This window comes from Urocampus carinirostris, chromosome 10, assembly GCF_059441175.1.
Source record: "Urocampus carinirostris isolate Australia breed hairy pipefish chromosome 10, RoL_Ucar_1.0, whole genome shotgun sequence".
Taxonomy (NCBI): Eukaryota; Metazoa; Chordata; class Actinopteri; order Syngnathiformes; family Syngnathidae; genus Urocampus; species Urocampus carinirostris.
Genome location: NC_142358.1, coordinates 9,528,249 through 9,545,143, shown reverse-complemented (window position 1 = coordinate 9,545,143; position 16,895 = coordinate 9,528,249). Strand labels below are relative to the sequence as shown.

The following is a 16,895-nucleotide window of genomic DNA, read 5'->3' as shown; positions in this document are numbered from 1 at the left end:
AGCTAGGCAAGCCGATCAAAAAACACGTGATGAAAAAACAGCCTAACTGGGACGCAACAACGAAATGTGGCAACAGCTACAGCGAGAAACGCAAAGCTAGCTGGGAATTAACCAAGAATCACAGCAAAACTGGCGCTTATGCCAAGCTAGCCGACCCAAAAATGGAGTGAGAAGCCAAGCTAACAGGGAACCAACGATGAAACGCGGTAACTGCGATTAATAAACCGAGGAACATGGTAAAACTGGCGCTAACGCCAGACTACCTGACCAACCATCACCCAGTGGTCAGGATACAAGCACTAATCAGGAGCAAGCAAAATAGGAAAGCCCGCAGCAGCCCCGACGCTAACGGGTAGCTAGACAGACAAAAATATACCAACAGCGACACTGGCGGCAAAAAACACACAAAAAGCCTCGATCACCTACCTCCAAGCAAAAATGAGCGGTATGCAATCGCTGTTCATTACATATGTTGTCTGTTTTGATTGGCCTCTCGTGTTGTGTTAATGAGATTCGTCATTCCGAAAACGTTGGGTTCCTTCAATGATGACACAGTTTTACAGCAAACATCTTTTGTAACATATTTGTAGAATTGTGTAGAAGGAACACTACATGTTCTGTGCCCGATTGAAAAAAAGTCTGTTTGGGAATACCTTTAAAATTAATCAAAATAATTTTTGATTTTCATCGTTCTCCCAGTAAGTGCATTCATTCTGTGCATATATTTGCACCACACTAAGTCAGTGTACATTATCATTCCCTTATCAAAAATAGAGAGTCTGCTGTTGTTGGGGGCTTTTCCTCTCTATGCCCATGGGGGTTGAGAAGTACCCTACCCTTAGGCCCACCCACTCCCTTATCTCAATAGAGATGGAATCCTGGCTTTTGTTAGAGAACTGGCTCTTTCAGCTCGGTTGACTATAAAGAGCTGGCTCCCAAACGGTTCATAAGATTTTTGGTGGTTTTTGAATGATATATTAACAATAATAATGAAACTTTATGCAAAAAAATAATCAAATTAAAAAAACATTATATCACTCTATACTATTATAGTAGCCTTTATTGTTTTAATATACAAGGAAGACAGTGAGAGAGAGAGAGAGAGAGAGAGAGAGAGAGAGGAAGAGAGAAAATGAGAGACACAGAGAGAGAAAGTAATAAAGAGAGAGGAAGAGGGAAAGACAGAGAAAATAGAAAACGATGGCGAGATGAAAAATAAGATAAAGAGAAAAAGAGGAAAGGAGAAAGGAAGAGAAAGAATGAGATCAAGTGATAATGAGAGAGATAATAAGAGAGAGAAGGAAGACAGGGAGAGGAAGTGAGAGAAACCAACAGAGCAGGAGATAGCAAGAGAGTGAGGAGAGAGCAAAAAAAAGAGCGAAAGATTTCAAGTCAAGTCAAGTCATGTTTATTTGTATAGCCCTAATCACAAAGAGTCTCAAAGGGCTGCACAGACCACAGATTATTGCAAACCACAGACTATTATTACACCATCCCCTGATCTAAAACCGACATGAGGGCAACGAAAAACACAAAAACCTCAACATGAGAAAAATGAAGAAACCTTGAGAAGGGACTGCACATGAGGTAATCCCCCTTCCAGGATGACCTGGCTGCAATGGATGTTGCAATAACAAATAATACACAGCTATTGTCAACATAAAATAAAGGTTACTCATATGCTATAGAATAGAGAGAGGTGTGTTTTAAGCCTGAATTTAAACATTTCCGCTGAGGTTGCAGATCGAATCTCGGGGGGAAGAGGATTCCACAGCACCAGGGCCCGAATGGAGAACGCTCTCGAAACTGCGGATCTCTTCTTTGCTCTTGGGATCACTAGTAGACCAGCATTTTCAGAGCGAAGGCTCCGGGGAATTGAATCTTGTCATGTCCAGCATGGTCGCCGTGGCGGCCGGCTGGCCCTGCCCCCTTGGCACCGGCTGTAGCAGATTTACTAATTTGCGTGTGTGCTTCTTAAGCGCGGGTTTTGGGGATTGCCGGTTGCGGGTTCATTGCATTACTTTGCATTATTCTGTTCTGTTTGACTTGAGGAAACCTGTACTTGCTCGTTCTGAGTAAAAGCTTGTTTTGTGAGTATTCCTAGTATGAGTTCCTGTTTGCCTGTAAGCCTGTTTTTGTCCCTGAGTGTTGGACGACTTTTATTTTCTTAATAAAAGTAACTGATCGTTAACGCGAATGAGTTCACCCTTCCTGCCTCCTGCCTCTGATCTGGTCCGGTCCCATGACAAATCTGTTAGATATGAGGGAGCAAGTCCATGCATGAAGATCAAATAAAAGTGATATTGAGGGAGGAAGAGGAAACAAAAAAAATAGCAAGAAATAGAAAAGAGAAATAGACATTGAAAGAGAAAAAGAGATAGAGAGAAAAAAGGCAAAAGAGAGTGAGCAGAATTATGAGAGAAAGAGATAATTAGAGAGAAATAAAAAAGTAAGGGAGAAAGAGAGGGAGAGAAAGTGAGTGAAAGAGATACAGAGAAGAGAGAGTGTAAAACAGAAAGAGATAGAAAGTGAGAATGATAGATGGGGGGGGTAAAGGTAGAGATAACAGGAGAGAATGAGAAAGAGAGAGAAAAGGAAAAGAGGAAGAGAGAGAGAGAGAAGAGAGGAAGTGAGAGAAAAGAGACGGATAGAGATGAACGAGAGAGAGAGAGCGCCTTTTGAAGTGAGCCGGCTGTCTATTGATGGGGAGCCGCTCTTGACGTTCAGTTCAAAGAGCCGGCTCGTATATCCGTTTTGTTCGCGAACGTTTCATACACCATATCTCAAGTATTTCCATGCAAGCTCTCTCTCTCTCACACACACACACACACACGCACACAAAACAACACAAGCTACGGAAATCCAAATAATGCCAAAATAGGGAATCCAAAACAGTCTTATGACTGACGCGACAGTTGTCCGTTGAACGGGGCTCGACTTAAGCCAACGAGCACAAAAAAGTTAAACTTTTGGATTTATGTGAGTTTGCATCATGGGTTTTTCAAACATTTGGAAAAGTTGTTTTGGATGAAAGCTACCACTTTTTCCCAAAAGGATGCAGCGTGCGGCGTAACAACAAACCCAACAATGTACAATGGCAGAGAGGCTCAAAAGGAATTCACCGGTGTATCGCAGCGTCTCTTTCAAGAACATAGCCGCGCGGGACAACAAAAATTCCGATATTCGAAACCAAAGTGAGCGTTTGGAGCCACTTGGCGGTTGTCTTCGGCGTCATGTCAGTGAGTCAAGAAAAGTTTCCAAAATCTCTGCCACCGCAACCGCAGCGCCAAAGAGAGCCTTCCCCGCCCCTCTCTCCTCCATTTCTACCTCTATCCGCCAGCTCACCGAGAAAATCTGCAGCAGCACAGGAGGAGGAGGAGCAGGAGGCTCCGAGGAGTCCGACGAAGCACGGCCGGAAAAGGTTGCCACAGAGCGGCGTGAGAGCAGGACTCTTTCGCGCCTCACACCCTTCCGGAGGAGCAGCTCCTTGTCTCGGCTGTCATTGCACCCGGACAGCGGTGCAACTTTCTGGCAGGATAACAAATCTTTTTTGGACAAAGTGCACAAGTTTAACTCCAGCACAGACTCAGTTTCTGGGTCGGATTCGGAGAGGAGAACTAAAAGGCGGACTTATGCAGTTTTGACAAACGACAACGTTGGTAAGAACAATTCTGAACCCCAAAAATCTTCTGTTAGTGATGAAGAGCATGCCACGATTAGTGGGTCTTGTAAAACTCACAAAACGTATTTATCAACTCATTGCAGTGAATTTATTTCCTTTCATTCTGATAAATGGCCTAGTGTGACCAAAATCAGACAAATCTTTGATGAGAGACAAAAGCAAGGCCACAGGGATGAAAATTTGAGACAGAAATGCGATTCATCGCAACTGAGCAACACAGAGCATTGCCCACTTTTGGACACAAGTCGCAAACTCTCATCTTGCGCTTCATCTAATGAAGTTTTGCCCAAGGCAGGCTTAGTTGAAGGACAGAGCCAAAATAGCACTGCTGTCAAACATAAACTTTCTGATACAATGGACATGCATTCCAAAATCTACAGGGAATCAAACTTAAAAACATCAGGCTACTGTCACGACAAGATTCCAAATAGAAATAAAGCTCAGAACAGAAGCATTTGTAGTTCTTCTAATGATCTCCGTCGCCAAAAAAGTAGCTCATCTCCATTCAGATCTCACAGCCCCAGCTCAGAGACAGATGCATTTCCCCAAACTCCCACAGTGATCGAGTTGACCCCTAACCCCAGTGACCTTCAGAACACTGCTACTTCTTCTCAGATCAAATTGGCGAGCCGGGATGCCTCATTCTGCACCTTCTTTCTTCAGGAGCCGAAAGTGAGGGAGAGAAAGGTTAGTCAGGGGGTCGGGCTGGTGAGGGATAGTTTACATTCCTCACATAGCTCCTCTACTACTCCCGCCTCTCCCCCCATATTCCCTCTCCGTTCTTTGGCTCCAGACAAAGCCGTTACCTCCTCCTCAGCTGCTGCTCCTTCCTCAGCTCCGGCCACAGTTGACTCCCTGCTTAGCTCCCGCCTGAGGTGCAGCTCGGGAGACGAAGATAGGCAGCATAGCCGGAGGAAAAGAGGAGGAGCTGGTTGGAGTAACCCATCTCATCGTTTGGCTGTTCTAAGTGGAGGAGACCGATGCACTGCAGAGCAAGATGACAGTCATTTGCCATGCAGTAAAAATGGCTTGCAGAGTGCAAAGAACTTTGGCAAGTCTTCAGGCAGCGAAGAGGAGTCTTTAGGACCTTCCTGTAAGGAGGGTGTTCGGCGCCGCTCACTGAGAAAAAAAAGGCGGAACTGTGGAAGTACTTCAGCAACAGGTCATGATTATTCTAATAATTGCGATGGCGGATCAGACGACAGTGACAGTGAGCCCTCCGTAACCATGGAGCACTTGGATAGGACCCGTCATGTGACCACAGAAGGAGAGCTAGCACCGAGACTATCACGGAGCCACTCTGCAAGAGAAGCATATTTTCATAGTAACAGAGCCAGAGTGCAGCAGCAATGGGAGCGCATCTCTTCATCTGTGTCACCTACAACTCTTCCCGGTGTCTCTCGAGTATCAAAGGTCAACATCCCTTCTTTTGGCCCCAGTTACAGCAGCTTGTATTCCAGCACTAAGACATTGAAGGTGGAGGACCAAGCCAGTTGCGCCAACCATGGAGCAAAGATTTTTTTGAACCCTGCAGGAGTCAACGCTACTAATGCTTCCTCTTTGATGCAGAGCAAAAAAGCCTATGGAGATTTCACCATGTACCGTTCTCGTAGCTTTGGACATGGTGATAATTTTCCTCGTACTCAAGTGAGGACTCGGTCGAAGATCGGTCCTGCTCTCTCTTCTACTTCTGGGGAGGGAAGAGTAACTGAAGGCATGAGATTAAAACAGACAACAGGGGGAAATGATCCAGATGTTAAAAATGCTTTATCAAAGTCCAACCCTGATATTATATCAGAAACAATGAAAATGCAACATTTTCTGAAATATGACTCGTCAGAGCTTAAAAGGCAAAAAAACGGTGAAGAAGAAAAGTACAGACTTATCCAGCAAAGTCACAGCGGAACTTTCCTGCCTCCTCGTCGCCGCTTATCCCTAAAAGACTTGACAGCTACTCTGAGGCGTGCCAAGTCCTTCACATATACTGGTAGTTCCTCAGGAGCCCCACGTTTTTACTCTGCAGCCAGTGCAACCAAAAGAACAACTTCAGAGCAACAACTAGACCTGAACCAAGAGAAGACTGGAAGCAGTGGGTTATTGTCATACAGGGAAGTTGAAAGTGACGAAGGTGACTCGAGGCTTGGAAGAGGCAGGAGATTGTTGGATTTTGGTTATGATGACAATAACGAAAAAGTGATGCCAACACCATTGCAAGAAAGATATGTGCAGGAAGCAAGGCAGGTTATTCAGGATATCTGCCAGATGAACAGTCGAGAAGATGATGATCTTGAATTAAAACTTTTAACTGACTTTAAAAAAACAGAACAAGAGACGGCCAAAGAATTGAGTTCTGAAAGTGAAGAAAAAAGAGACCAAGGGGCTGAATTTAAGACCACCACGGTAAGACATAAACATAAGGGGGAGAGAGAAAATGCTGAGCAGGAGAAGAGAGAGAGGGAAGGACAAAGTATGCAGCTGGAGAAGCCAAACAGTACGGATACAGGTTACCAGGAGAGGGTGCAGACACAGAGCAGAGAGACAGACAGGGAGTTACAAAAGGGAGATTCGGAAGAAAGTATTTGTAATGAACGCTCCATGGATGAACTTTCCGGACACGAGTCAAGTTTAACAGATGAAGGGATCGTAACAGAGCCAGAGATTGGCCCCAGTGTTCCCTCCGAGAGGGCTTTCTTGGAGTCGGGAGGTGTCAATTTGGGGTCATGTATTGCTCGGGATGTACTAGGCCAGCCTGTCACCATATGGAAACAGTCAGCACTCCATGAAGAGAAGGGACTGAGAGAGGAAATAATGGAGAACAACTCTGGCATTAAAAATCATCTGAATGAACTCAGCAAACCTCCGTCCTTGCCTCACCCATCCTGTCTTGAGGAAAGTAGCAGCACTATCGGCAACGCCCTCGCTGGGCTCAATTTTGTCAGCACCACCGATGATGCGGCATACACCTGCACTTCTGTACTTCAGGCATCGACTGGAACTTCAGGGAATCTCGAAACAACTGCCACACCCAGTGCTGCCCGTCGAAGACGCAAGTTTTCTTCTCAAGGTAACAACACCACCTTAGAGATTGGTTACAGTACCACGGATTCAACAACAGCATCTGATGGCAATGGGGATTCAACTGTCTACCGCTCGCTCAGCGATCCTATGCCTCAAAGATGCTCTTCTGTTGCACAGGGGGACCGTTTTTCCTCTATTGACAGCAACCTTTTAGGATCCCTTGCTCTCAAAGGAGGGGGGCCACCAGAGACCCCCTCTGTATCCAACTCATCGGAATACAAAGGTAGTGTGGCAAGTGACTTGTCTGTATATAGCGATGGAGGACTTTGGGAAGAGTTGGTTGGCGACTACACTGGCATAATCCAGAATATAGTAGCTAAACCAGGAGCCATGGAACGACTGATAACTGATGATCTTGGCAATGGCAAAGCTCCCAAAAAGAAGTCTTTCAGTGACCCAAGTCGGCGTAGCGACGCATCTTTGCTTTCCCATAACGAGTCTCACTCCACCAAAACGGCACCAAGTAATGAAATGGATCAGACGAGCATAATCCCACCTTCAAGCAGCGAGCCAATCCTGAACAGGCCTAAAGAGGAAATGAAAACACATCATGGGATAAACAGCCATAACATCAAGAAGGCGCCGTCCCAGTCATGTGACAGTCCCGTCTCCGAGGAAAAATTTGTAGAACAAAGCAGGTCAAATAAATCCGAGGAGACAACAAGGTTTAACTTTGACCTCAAACTAACTGAAGCAATGTCCCCTAGAACGGTCCGGCGATCCCCTAAAAAGTGTCCAAACAAGTTGGCTCAGTTGTTCTACTACGAAGACCCATTTGAACCCCCAGAACTATATTATCGAGATGGTCACCGTGACATGTCTAAACTCATATCGCATCCCCCTTCATCTAGACCAAAGACTAGAACTAAGCATGTAAGGCATGCCAGCGAGCCTGTTACTTACATACCCACCCCGCAACCGACTCAACCATGGCCCCTTAAGGAAGGCAGCCATCTCTCGGGCAGCCCCAAAATCCCGTCTCTGGACGATGTGACCCAGAAATATATTCAAGATATTGGGCCTTCTGAGAGGAATTTAGATGACCCAGGATCTCTCCCTGACAACCGGGTCAGGGCTGAATCGGAGGGATCCAGTCAGATATTCAGTGGTCAAACTACTGCAGCTGTGGAGAAGAAGGGTTTAGACCAGGCACCATCTGCGACAGTCCCCCAGAGGACCAAGCCGAGAGTGGTAAGTCCATGTTTATTTTGTTTGTGATGTATCAATTAGACAACCTTTCAAAGAACAAAGAAATGTTGGTGTTTGTTGATCACTTTACTTTGAATCACAGACATTAAATGAGAGGACAGCAAATGCTTTATAGTTGTTGTGTTTTCAACATATTTTATTACACAATTGCTTCAGCGCCATCCATAATATTATCTGGAGAATTTGCGGCTTTTGCATCTGTAGAGCTGACAAGTGTGTGTCAACCTTCGGCAAGTTGTGCTGTCATGAGTCGCATTTCATAGTGTAAGAGTGCATTTGTTACAATCCATTAGAGAAACCATTACAGTCTAAGCTGTGTTGAACAAACATCAAAGGATGTTACTGGCCCGTTTAAACAAATGTCAGAAAGGCGGAATTCAGGAGTGGGCCAGGCCAGCCCATTGCATGTATTTTTTGGTCTTTATTGGTTCCATACCATGTGGATTGCAGCCAGTAAAATAGAACGAAAGGACACGATGAACAGTAGTCACTCACATTTTTTGTGTGATGGGCAGCCAACACTAACTGCTCAAAGGTATTTTCAAACAGATTTTTTTTTTCAATTAGGCACAGAACGTGTGATATTTTTCATCGCAAATATGCAAATATGTTGCAAGATATTCCACGCGACAAGGGACTTCAGAGAAATGTAGTCTCAAAGTTGACTGATCTGGCTTGTTTACTGTAGGGCTGCAACGTCATTGATGGAACACAACACTTTTAAAACGGAAAATCCCAATTACACATTTGAGGCTAGCTCCGAAACAGACACCGATTGTATGTATACTGCTTATTTCTGCTTGGAGGTAGGTGATTGTGTTTTTTTTTTTTTTTTTTTTGCTGCTTGTGTCACTGTTTGTATAATTTTTTTGTTCTGAATCATTTTTCGTAGTAAAAGTATTTTATTTTTTTACAGTGTTAAAGGCTTTTTACTTTGTATTGTTTACACTATTTGCACCTTCTGACTTTATTTTCAAAATATTCTGCAATCTCAGTTATTTGTGACAAGTTTATTCTGTTTTAGCTTGCACCCTGTTAGCATCAGGGCTGCCGCGGGCTTTCCTGTTTAGTTTGCTCCCGTTTGGCACTTGTTTGCTGCCCACAGTGGGTTGTTTGGCCGGCTAGCCTGGCGTTAGGGCCGGTTTTGCCCTGTTCCTTGTTTTGTTTATTCCCAGCTGGCTTTGTGTTTTGTGCCGTAGCTTTTAAAGTTATTTGCTGTTGGTCTCAGTCAGCCTGGCTGCTTACTGCGTATTTTTTGGTCGGCCAAGGTTGTGGTCGTCTTTTGTTGATCCTTCCCGTTGACGGCTGTGTGTGTGTTTTTTTTTTGCCAGTTAGCCCGTTTTTGGCTGCTCGCTCTTTGTTGTACCATTACTGTATCCACCTGCGACACAATGCACAATTAGACATTCTCCACAAAAAGTACCAAAACTTGGCTTAAACACTAGTAACCTCTTCAACTAATTAACATTTAAAACAATATGGCGACCTGCAACTGGTTAGCAACCAGCTAGCCCACTGCCCGAAGACAGCTGGGGTGGGCTCTAGCACCCCCGCGAGTCTACTGAGGATAAGCGGTGCAGATAATGGATGGGTTAATGGAACAATATGATGAATGGCTTGCTAGGGTGCTGAGGACGACATGCTGTTTTCAAAATGCATTATCTCAGAAAATTATATTAGAGAGAGAGAGAGATTTTATGCAAAAAAAAAAAAACATGTACTATTTTGTCAATTTTTGCACGTTTTATAATTTGGCATTACCTTTAAATCATTCTGAAGTATAGTGAAAAGCTGCACTCTGCTGTCAGGTAGTTGCTATTTGACTGCCAACACAAAGATGAAAGTGATGTTGTTGCTTGGAGCATGTGGCACATTTTGTAGCAATGATAACTCAATAAAAATAACAATAAAATAAATCAAGTATAATTGTTACTATTGGCATGATTTCAAGTTGATTTCTTGATTTGATTTGGTATATATCCTAGTAGAAAGGATGGGTGCCTCCAGGCTGTACTTGCCCAAGACACAACACTCTGCTCCTACGACTGTAGTGGTTAAGGGATCAGACCAACCTACCTGGTACAAATACAGTAACTCCTTGTCTTTTGCAGGTGTTGCATTCCAAAAAAGTCACACGATAGTTAAAACCCGCGAAGTAGAAACATTTATTTTCTTATTAGAAATAAGTAAGATATAATATATATGACCATAACAAAAAAAAAAAACTAAAAAGATCTACCCATAAAAACACAGAAAGCTGAATTGAAGTAGAATAATTGGTCTTTACTACCATTATACAATAGTAGAAAAAATTAGAGGGCTTCTCCTTTCATTGTAAGAAAGTGATGTAGTGAGCAGCCGGATAGCTGCACGCTATCATCGAGGCTTCTTGGGTTAAGCTAAGTCACCGTGACGATAATATTACAAAAAGTCACGAAACGTGGCCGGAGCTGCAGCATCGCTATTGCTTTCTCTCCCACAACCGCCTCAATCTCCTCCCGGACCCGATGACAATTCATTGAGCACCAGCTGGGGATCAGCATTTCTTTACGCTCTTTTGAACTTTCCTTGGAGTCTGAGATTTAATTGATGAATTTTTATTCAATGTAACGAGCCGCTTAAATGGCAGCATACACCAGCCTATCACAGTCGCCCACATACAGCAACTCTCACCCAACACACACACAAAGCCCTCTGCAAGCTGCCCCGTGATAGCATTTGCTGTTTGTTGTATGCCTCAGAACACAACACATGCACGGTGAAAATCTGCAAAGTATTGAAACCACGATACAGCGAAGGATTACTGTAACATATTTCAGCCTATATTCTTTCTAGTGTGTGGCACTAGAAAAGACTGCATCATGAGGTGTTTTGGTGACCTACTTAACAAGTAAGTTACCCACTCCCCACCTAATCCCAACTAATTATTTTGCAATGAAATGTATGTGGGCCCCCACTTCTACTACCCCTTACATCAAAAGCAACAGTCTGATTAATATTGCGTCCGTGCAATGTGAGCTAAGCAGCAAAATCCACTGGCTGTGACCATTGTGCCATTCTGAAATTTGATTGGTTGTTACCTGAGAGACTGATGTCAGCAAGTGCCAAAACTGTCACCCCCTAAAATGGATCTGTAAAGGTTAGTTTTACAGCTTAACTCATGCTCCACAGTATTACTGAATGCCACACTTGACTATAGGGTCGCATAGGATATATCTAAAATATTAAAATTGCCCTATTTTTCACTCTATACGGGTCACCGGATTATAAGGCGCACCCCCCCAAAATAGACTTTTCTCATATAAATTTTATATAAGGCACATGGATTTGAAACTTGAGTAAGAGCTTCTGTTTTTATTCATGTATTATCGTCCAACACCTTCCAGACACTATCAGTATATATTAGTGCAGTGATTGAAAGACTTAAATTTAACCACTAGGCCACAAGTGGTACAGATGATATACGAAAAGGCATTTTTTGTTTGTCCCAGAAACGAATGAAAACAAAGAGTCATCTTGGAGATATTAATAAATGCAAAGTCCAATTCATCATCACATACACCAAAGAGTTGTTTACCTCGTCGTCCTTTTTTAGCATTTATTTGTATCTTTCAGGACAACGTTCTCTTTTCTTCATTATCTAACATTCGGTGCTGGCACCGTTAATAAAATGGTGTGATAAAGAGAAAAATGTCATGCCTTTTTGTATGTCATCTATATTGATGGTGGTCTAATGTTTAAGTGTTGGTGTTTTCACTGCCGTGACCCATGTTCTAATCCCGTCGCATACAATGCTTTGCGATTATGGTCAGTGATGCTTTTGGATTGATCAATCGTTCCACATATACACTAGTTTACTGTAAAATAAATACCGTGAGAAATACGAGAAAATTTTCTTCACATATAAGGCGCACAGGATTAGAAGACACTTTTTCACAATCGATGGGAACTTCACTTTTAGATTTCATATTTGTTATAGAATGGAGCTAAAGCTTTTTTAGACTTCTCCAAAGACACCTAAGTGCCTTTTTTAAAAAAAATATTTTGTATTTTACATACTGGCTTAAACAACAAGTATGTGACTTTTTATTAAGTAAAATATCATGTGATGTTTTTTTTTTTTTTTTTTTCAATTTTCTCTGGTAAACTAATGGTAGTCTGTAAATACAGCTACAGTGGGTGCTTTGCAATTTGTGCCTGGCTTTGGTGACACCCAGTAGGTCATGGTGGGTCATGGGTGGTTCCCTTAATCACTAGGGTTGTAGCAGCACCATTTCCTGTGGTGTGTCTTGGGCAATACAGCCTAGTGATGCCCATCCCTCTCCAGGCCAACAAACGTTTCCCCAACCGGTCTCAAACCAGGGACCTTTGTCATGTTAGGCAAATGTGCTAACTGCAAGTCATTGTGTGACTCGATGCAGCAGATTTTTCTCTTGTCTTTCTCTCAGCGTTGTCAGCACAGTAATTAATTGTCGTACTGTGCCCTGATAAATTATCCAATTTGTGAGCCTGTGCAGTCTTTCATTTGGATTTACTTCTCCCAGAGATGCAACAGCACCGGCTGGTGGCGTTGCGCAGGATCTTTTTGAATTAAAGAAATAGGCCTTGTCTCAAAAAAGTCTGAAAAACACTGCTCTCATACATTATAAAGTTACAAATATTCATCACAGCTTTATTATCTTTCCGAATTTAGAAATGTGACTACAGTCTTTCGTAAGTGACGATTGTCAGATTTCGGATGATGAGTAAAACAAGTCATCAATGGCTTTCTGTTTTCTTTGGTCTCTTTCCTTGTCAACTGATGTTGCCGTGTTGATGGAAGCAATGGCTGCTGAGTGACCTTGGCCTGCAGGAAATGGCTTTAGGAAAGTAGGAAGTTGTTCTGGTTACTGAAGTGTTTGATTGTGTCCAATAATTTTGGCTGGCCTGAGTTTGTGCACTTTTATGTGTGTGTGTGTGTGTTTTGTTTGGTCTTCTCTGTGTGCATACCGTTAGTCTGGAAAATATTTGTGCCTAATTCTTGACTTGCTATTTCAAGCACTGCTGCGTGGCTTTTGTGCAACATGTCTGTGTGAATGTGCGTGTGTATGAGGGAGCATTTTGAATTGAATTGAACAAAAACTACTACAAGCCAAATTGATCCACAGACATTATATAGTTAAGTATTTTCAAAATGTTGTTTCTAGTTGATGGTGTGCAAATGAGGGTGGGTGAATCGATCAAATATCTATATAATTAATACTGGGAAAGTACTTAGATCAGATCAATACTATTGTCCTGGGATCTATAGTTTCTTCCAAATTCACTATAATAATTTTGTAGGTGGGTCGTAAGATAGTACATACATTAAAACCCATCCATCCATTCATTATCTGCACCGCTTATCCTCAGTAGGGTCGCACAGGTGCCGGAGCCCATCCCAGCTATTTTTGGGCAGGAGACACCCTGAACTGGTTACCAGCCAGTCGCAGGGCACACAGGGACAGACACCTCACTCTCTTATTCATACCTAGGGACGATTTGGACCGGCCAATTAACTTGACATGCATGTCTTTGGAATGTGGGAGGAATCCGGAGTGCCCTGAGGAAACCCACGCAGGCACGGGGAAAACATGCAAACTCCAAACGGGGAGGCTGCAGTAGCTGGACTTTGTCAAAAATGTTTAACAAGTAATCCCCATTTAACTATAAGGTTGTTTTTTTGTAGTTGAAGCTTTAATTAATTTTTTTTCTTTAAAATGTGTGAGGAAACCGGAGTGCCCACGCAAGCACGGGGGAGAACATGCAAACTCCACACAGAAGGTTCGATCTCATGACCTCAGAACTGTGCCGCACACGCGCTAACCACTGTGCCGCCGTGCTGCTCTACATTAAAACCAACAAAAGGAATTCAATTGAATTTAATTTTATTTGCACTACTGACTTTATTTTCAAAATATGGTGTAAGGTGTTTTAGTTGTCTTGTTGACATTTTTATTCAGTATTTGTATTTTTTTTACATTGATGCTTTTGGGGTTTGCATACCTGTCAACCTCCACGGCTCCATGCCCGTACAAACTGTCGTATTTTCCCGTACAAAATACAAAATAATCGTACACAAATGTTTTTTTTTTTTTTTCGTAATGATGCATGATGGGAAACCCCTAGGCGGCAGACACATGCGATTTCCTTGTACGTCGTACTCGTCTTAAAATGCATAAAAATGTACTTTGTACAGCAAAATCGTACAGGTTGACAGGTATGGGTTTGACTCTCTTGACTTTTGTTCTGAATCATTTTTCTTAGTAGAAGTATTTTATTTTTTACAGTGTTAAAGGCTTTTTACTTTGTATTGTTTACAGTATTTGCACTTTCTTACTTTTTTTTCAAAATATTCTGCAATCTCAGTTATTTGTTTATTCTGTTTTAAATATTTGATAGCCGCAAAGGAGATTCAGGGATGTGATTTTTCCGACTATAGTCGGAATTCCGACTTTTTCACTTGCGTAGCAAACAAATCAGACTGTCTCACTTTTTCCTTTATTGCCCTGGCGCACCCTGGTGGCCGTTAGAAAAATTGCATAAATTGGCCACATCGTTGCACAAGCTGCAGGGTCTGAACTGCATTTGAACTGACCTTGCAGTATTTACAAAAAAAATCAGGTATGTGGGCAAACGATTTTGTTATCTAAATCTTCTAAAGATGTTAAATTATTAATTTAAGCATGGTTTTGGACAAGTAAATTGCTTAAATCCCAGGAGCTTTGGGGGGGCATCGCCCCCCCACTGGGCTCTGCCCTGGGCCCCCAAACCCCCGGCTAGGTTTCAGACTTTTTCTCCTCACCTCAATCACACCCCTGGAGATTGCATAGGTTGCCACTTCATTATTTTGACTATTATGTTGCTGTTATTTGATTCCCACACCTTTTAGAGTGGATTTGTTTTTACAACCTTGGAATAATTAATAAAAGGAAAGGGCTCAGGCAAGGGCTTTTCGAACAGAATAGAATTTCTTATATAAGATTTAGGTCCTCTATTGTTCTCCTTTCAACTTAAAAATCTATTGATGTTTTCACTCCTAAATGAGAGTCTACTAGACTACAAATTTATCAAATTGTAATGTTGATATTGCTATATTTTGAACATTTGAAAATATCCATATTTTTTATACTCTGCATTGTAGTTATTTAATAAAAGTCAAAACAGTTTTAGTGCCTAAAGGCTTTGTGCTGTGTTTATCGTAATTATAAATGACTGCAAGGGGAGGCAATTATTCAATAAACATGACATTTTGAATCAAAAAGTATTGTCATCTGTTTGGTATCGATTGACACTACCCTGTATTTATATCAAAATTTCAAGTATCGCCCACCCCTGGTCGTAAGGTTCTTTCCCAAAACTTCTATATGCACTTTTAGTTCTTCAGTACGCAAATGATTGTTGGTGCTTTTCCATTACGTCCTGAAATCCTCACTTCATTAGTTATGCTGTTAAAGATTCTTGCTTAGCTTTCCACTCTCGCACTCTTTCTGGAACATAGCAGTGAAGTGAGATCATTTGTCTTGGTGTAAGCAAACCAAGCCAGAATAACGAGGGCGGGAGTTCAGAGGATACTTTTGCCAGTTAAAAGAATGAAGAGTAGAACTGACGAGAGTGTCGAAGAATGAAACCATGACTCTGGCGAAAGAGTGATAGGAGGTGAAACAATGAGGTATGATTGTATACATCTTGGCTGAGCCGCAGTAACACTGTATGGTTAAATGTATTCCCAAACAAAAATTATTTTTTCAAATTAGGCACAGAACATGTAGTATTCCTCCTCACAATTACTCAAAATATTGCACGCACGAGGGACTCTAGCAATTTAGTCTCAAAGTTAACCCATCGGGCTTGTTTCCTGTTGTCAACCCATCGGGCTTGTTTTCCTGTAGGGCTGTGACGTCATTGAAGGAACATAAGACTTTCAAAATGACGTATGTGAGGCGACCTCCAAAAAAGACAGCAATTGTGGTGAACAAAAATTTCATAACACTTATTTCAGCTTGGAGAAATAGAAACAATTGAAACACAATTAAAACATTGCTTTGCGTTTATTGCCGTAGCTGTTGCCGCTTTTCGTTGATGGTTAGGTGTGATTCTGGCCCAACCTGTTTGATCTGGGAGAGTAGAATCTCTTTCTGGTAAAAGCTGCTGAGTCAGCAAAAACAAAAAGGCAAAGTCCCCTCTTTTTGGCCGTTTCACGTCTGGGTCACCTACCTGGCTGCCTGTTAAATATGGTGTTGATATTCACTGTTGGTCTGGCTTAGGAAAAGCTGCTGAGTCAACAAAACCAAGTGCTAAATCAGCTTTTATGTGGCATTTTTTACATCTAACCTACCTGACTGCCTGTGCAAGATGGCTGTCATATCTAAATTCCGTCCCGCTTTTCTTGGGTGCACAGACACACAGACAAACATACCTATTTATACATACTTTGATCCCAAGCTAAAACAATATCACTTTGCTCATAGGTAATAACCGAACTGTAAATCGTGATTGTGTTATTCCGTATTTCTAAACAACTCGAGTGAGTCCTACAGAGGTGTGACTAATTCTGCCTCATATTTACTGTTGTATTTAATAATTTGTCTGGACTTAACTTTGATGGTAAAGAAACTATTATCATAAAACAGAATATGTCTTCATAAACAGATAGGAGTGATGACGGTGTCGCTTCAACAGTGAAAAAAACGTCTGCCAGTCCTTGCAGTGGTGTAGTTTTAGACATGCGTTCATTCATTCCAACCACATTTTTTAATGTGAGGGCACGTAACAAATGACGCTAGACGCGGTCCTCAAATTGTGCGGAATAATCAGGAGTTTTAAAAGGAGAAGAAGCAGAGTTCCCCATCTTACCAGCACTCAGCGAAGTGTGTTTATTTCTTTGGATCCAAGGTGGACTTTGTGT

The 16,895-nt window shown here is 42.2% G+C and overlaps 1 protein-coding gene across 1 annotated transcript in view; it reads left to right on the top strand.

The window, feature by feature from the left end:
* The first annotated feature begins 3,094 nt into the window (after nucleotides 1–3,094).
* arhgef17 (Rho guanine nucleotide exchange factor (GEF) 17) overlaps nucleotides 3,095–16,895 on the top strand; it is a 118,496-nt gene continuing 104,695 nt past the window's right edge. The window contains exon 1 of the mRNA XM_088345259.1: nucleotides 3,095–7,951. Within this exon, the coding sequence (XP_088201385.1) occupies nucleotides 3,095–7,951 (4,857 nt within the window). The remainder of the gene's footprint in view (nucleotides 7,952–16,895) is intronic.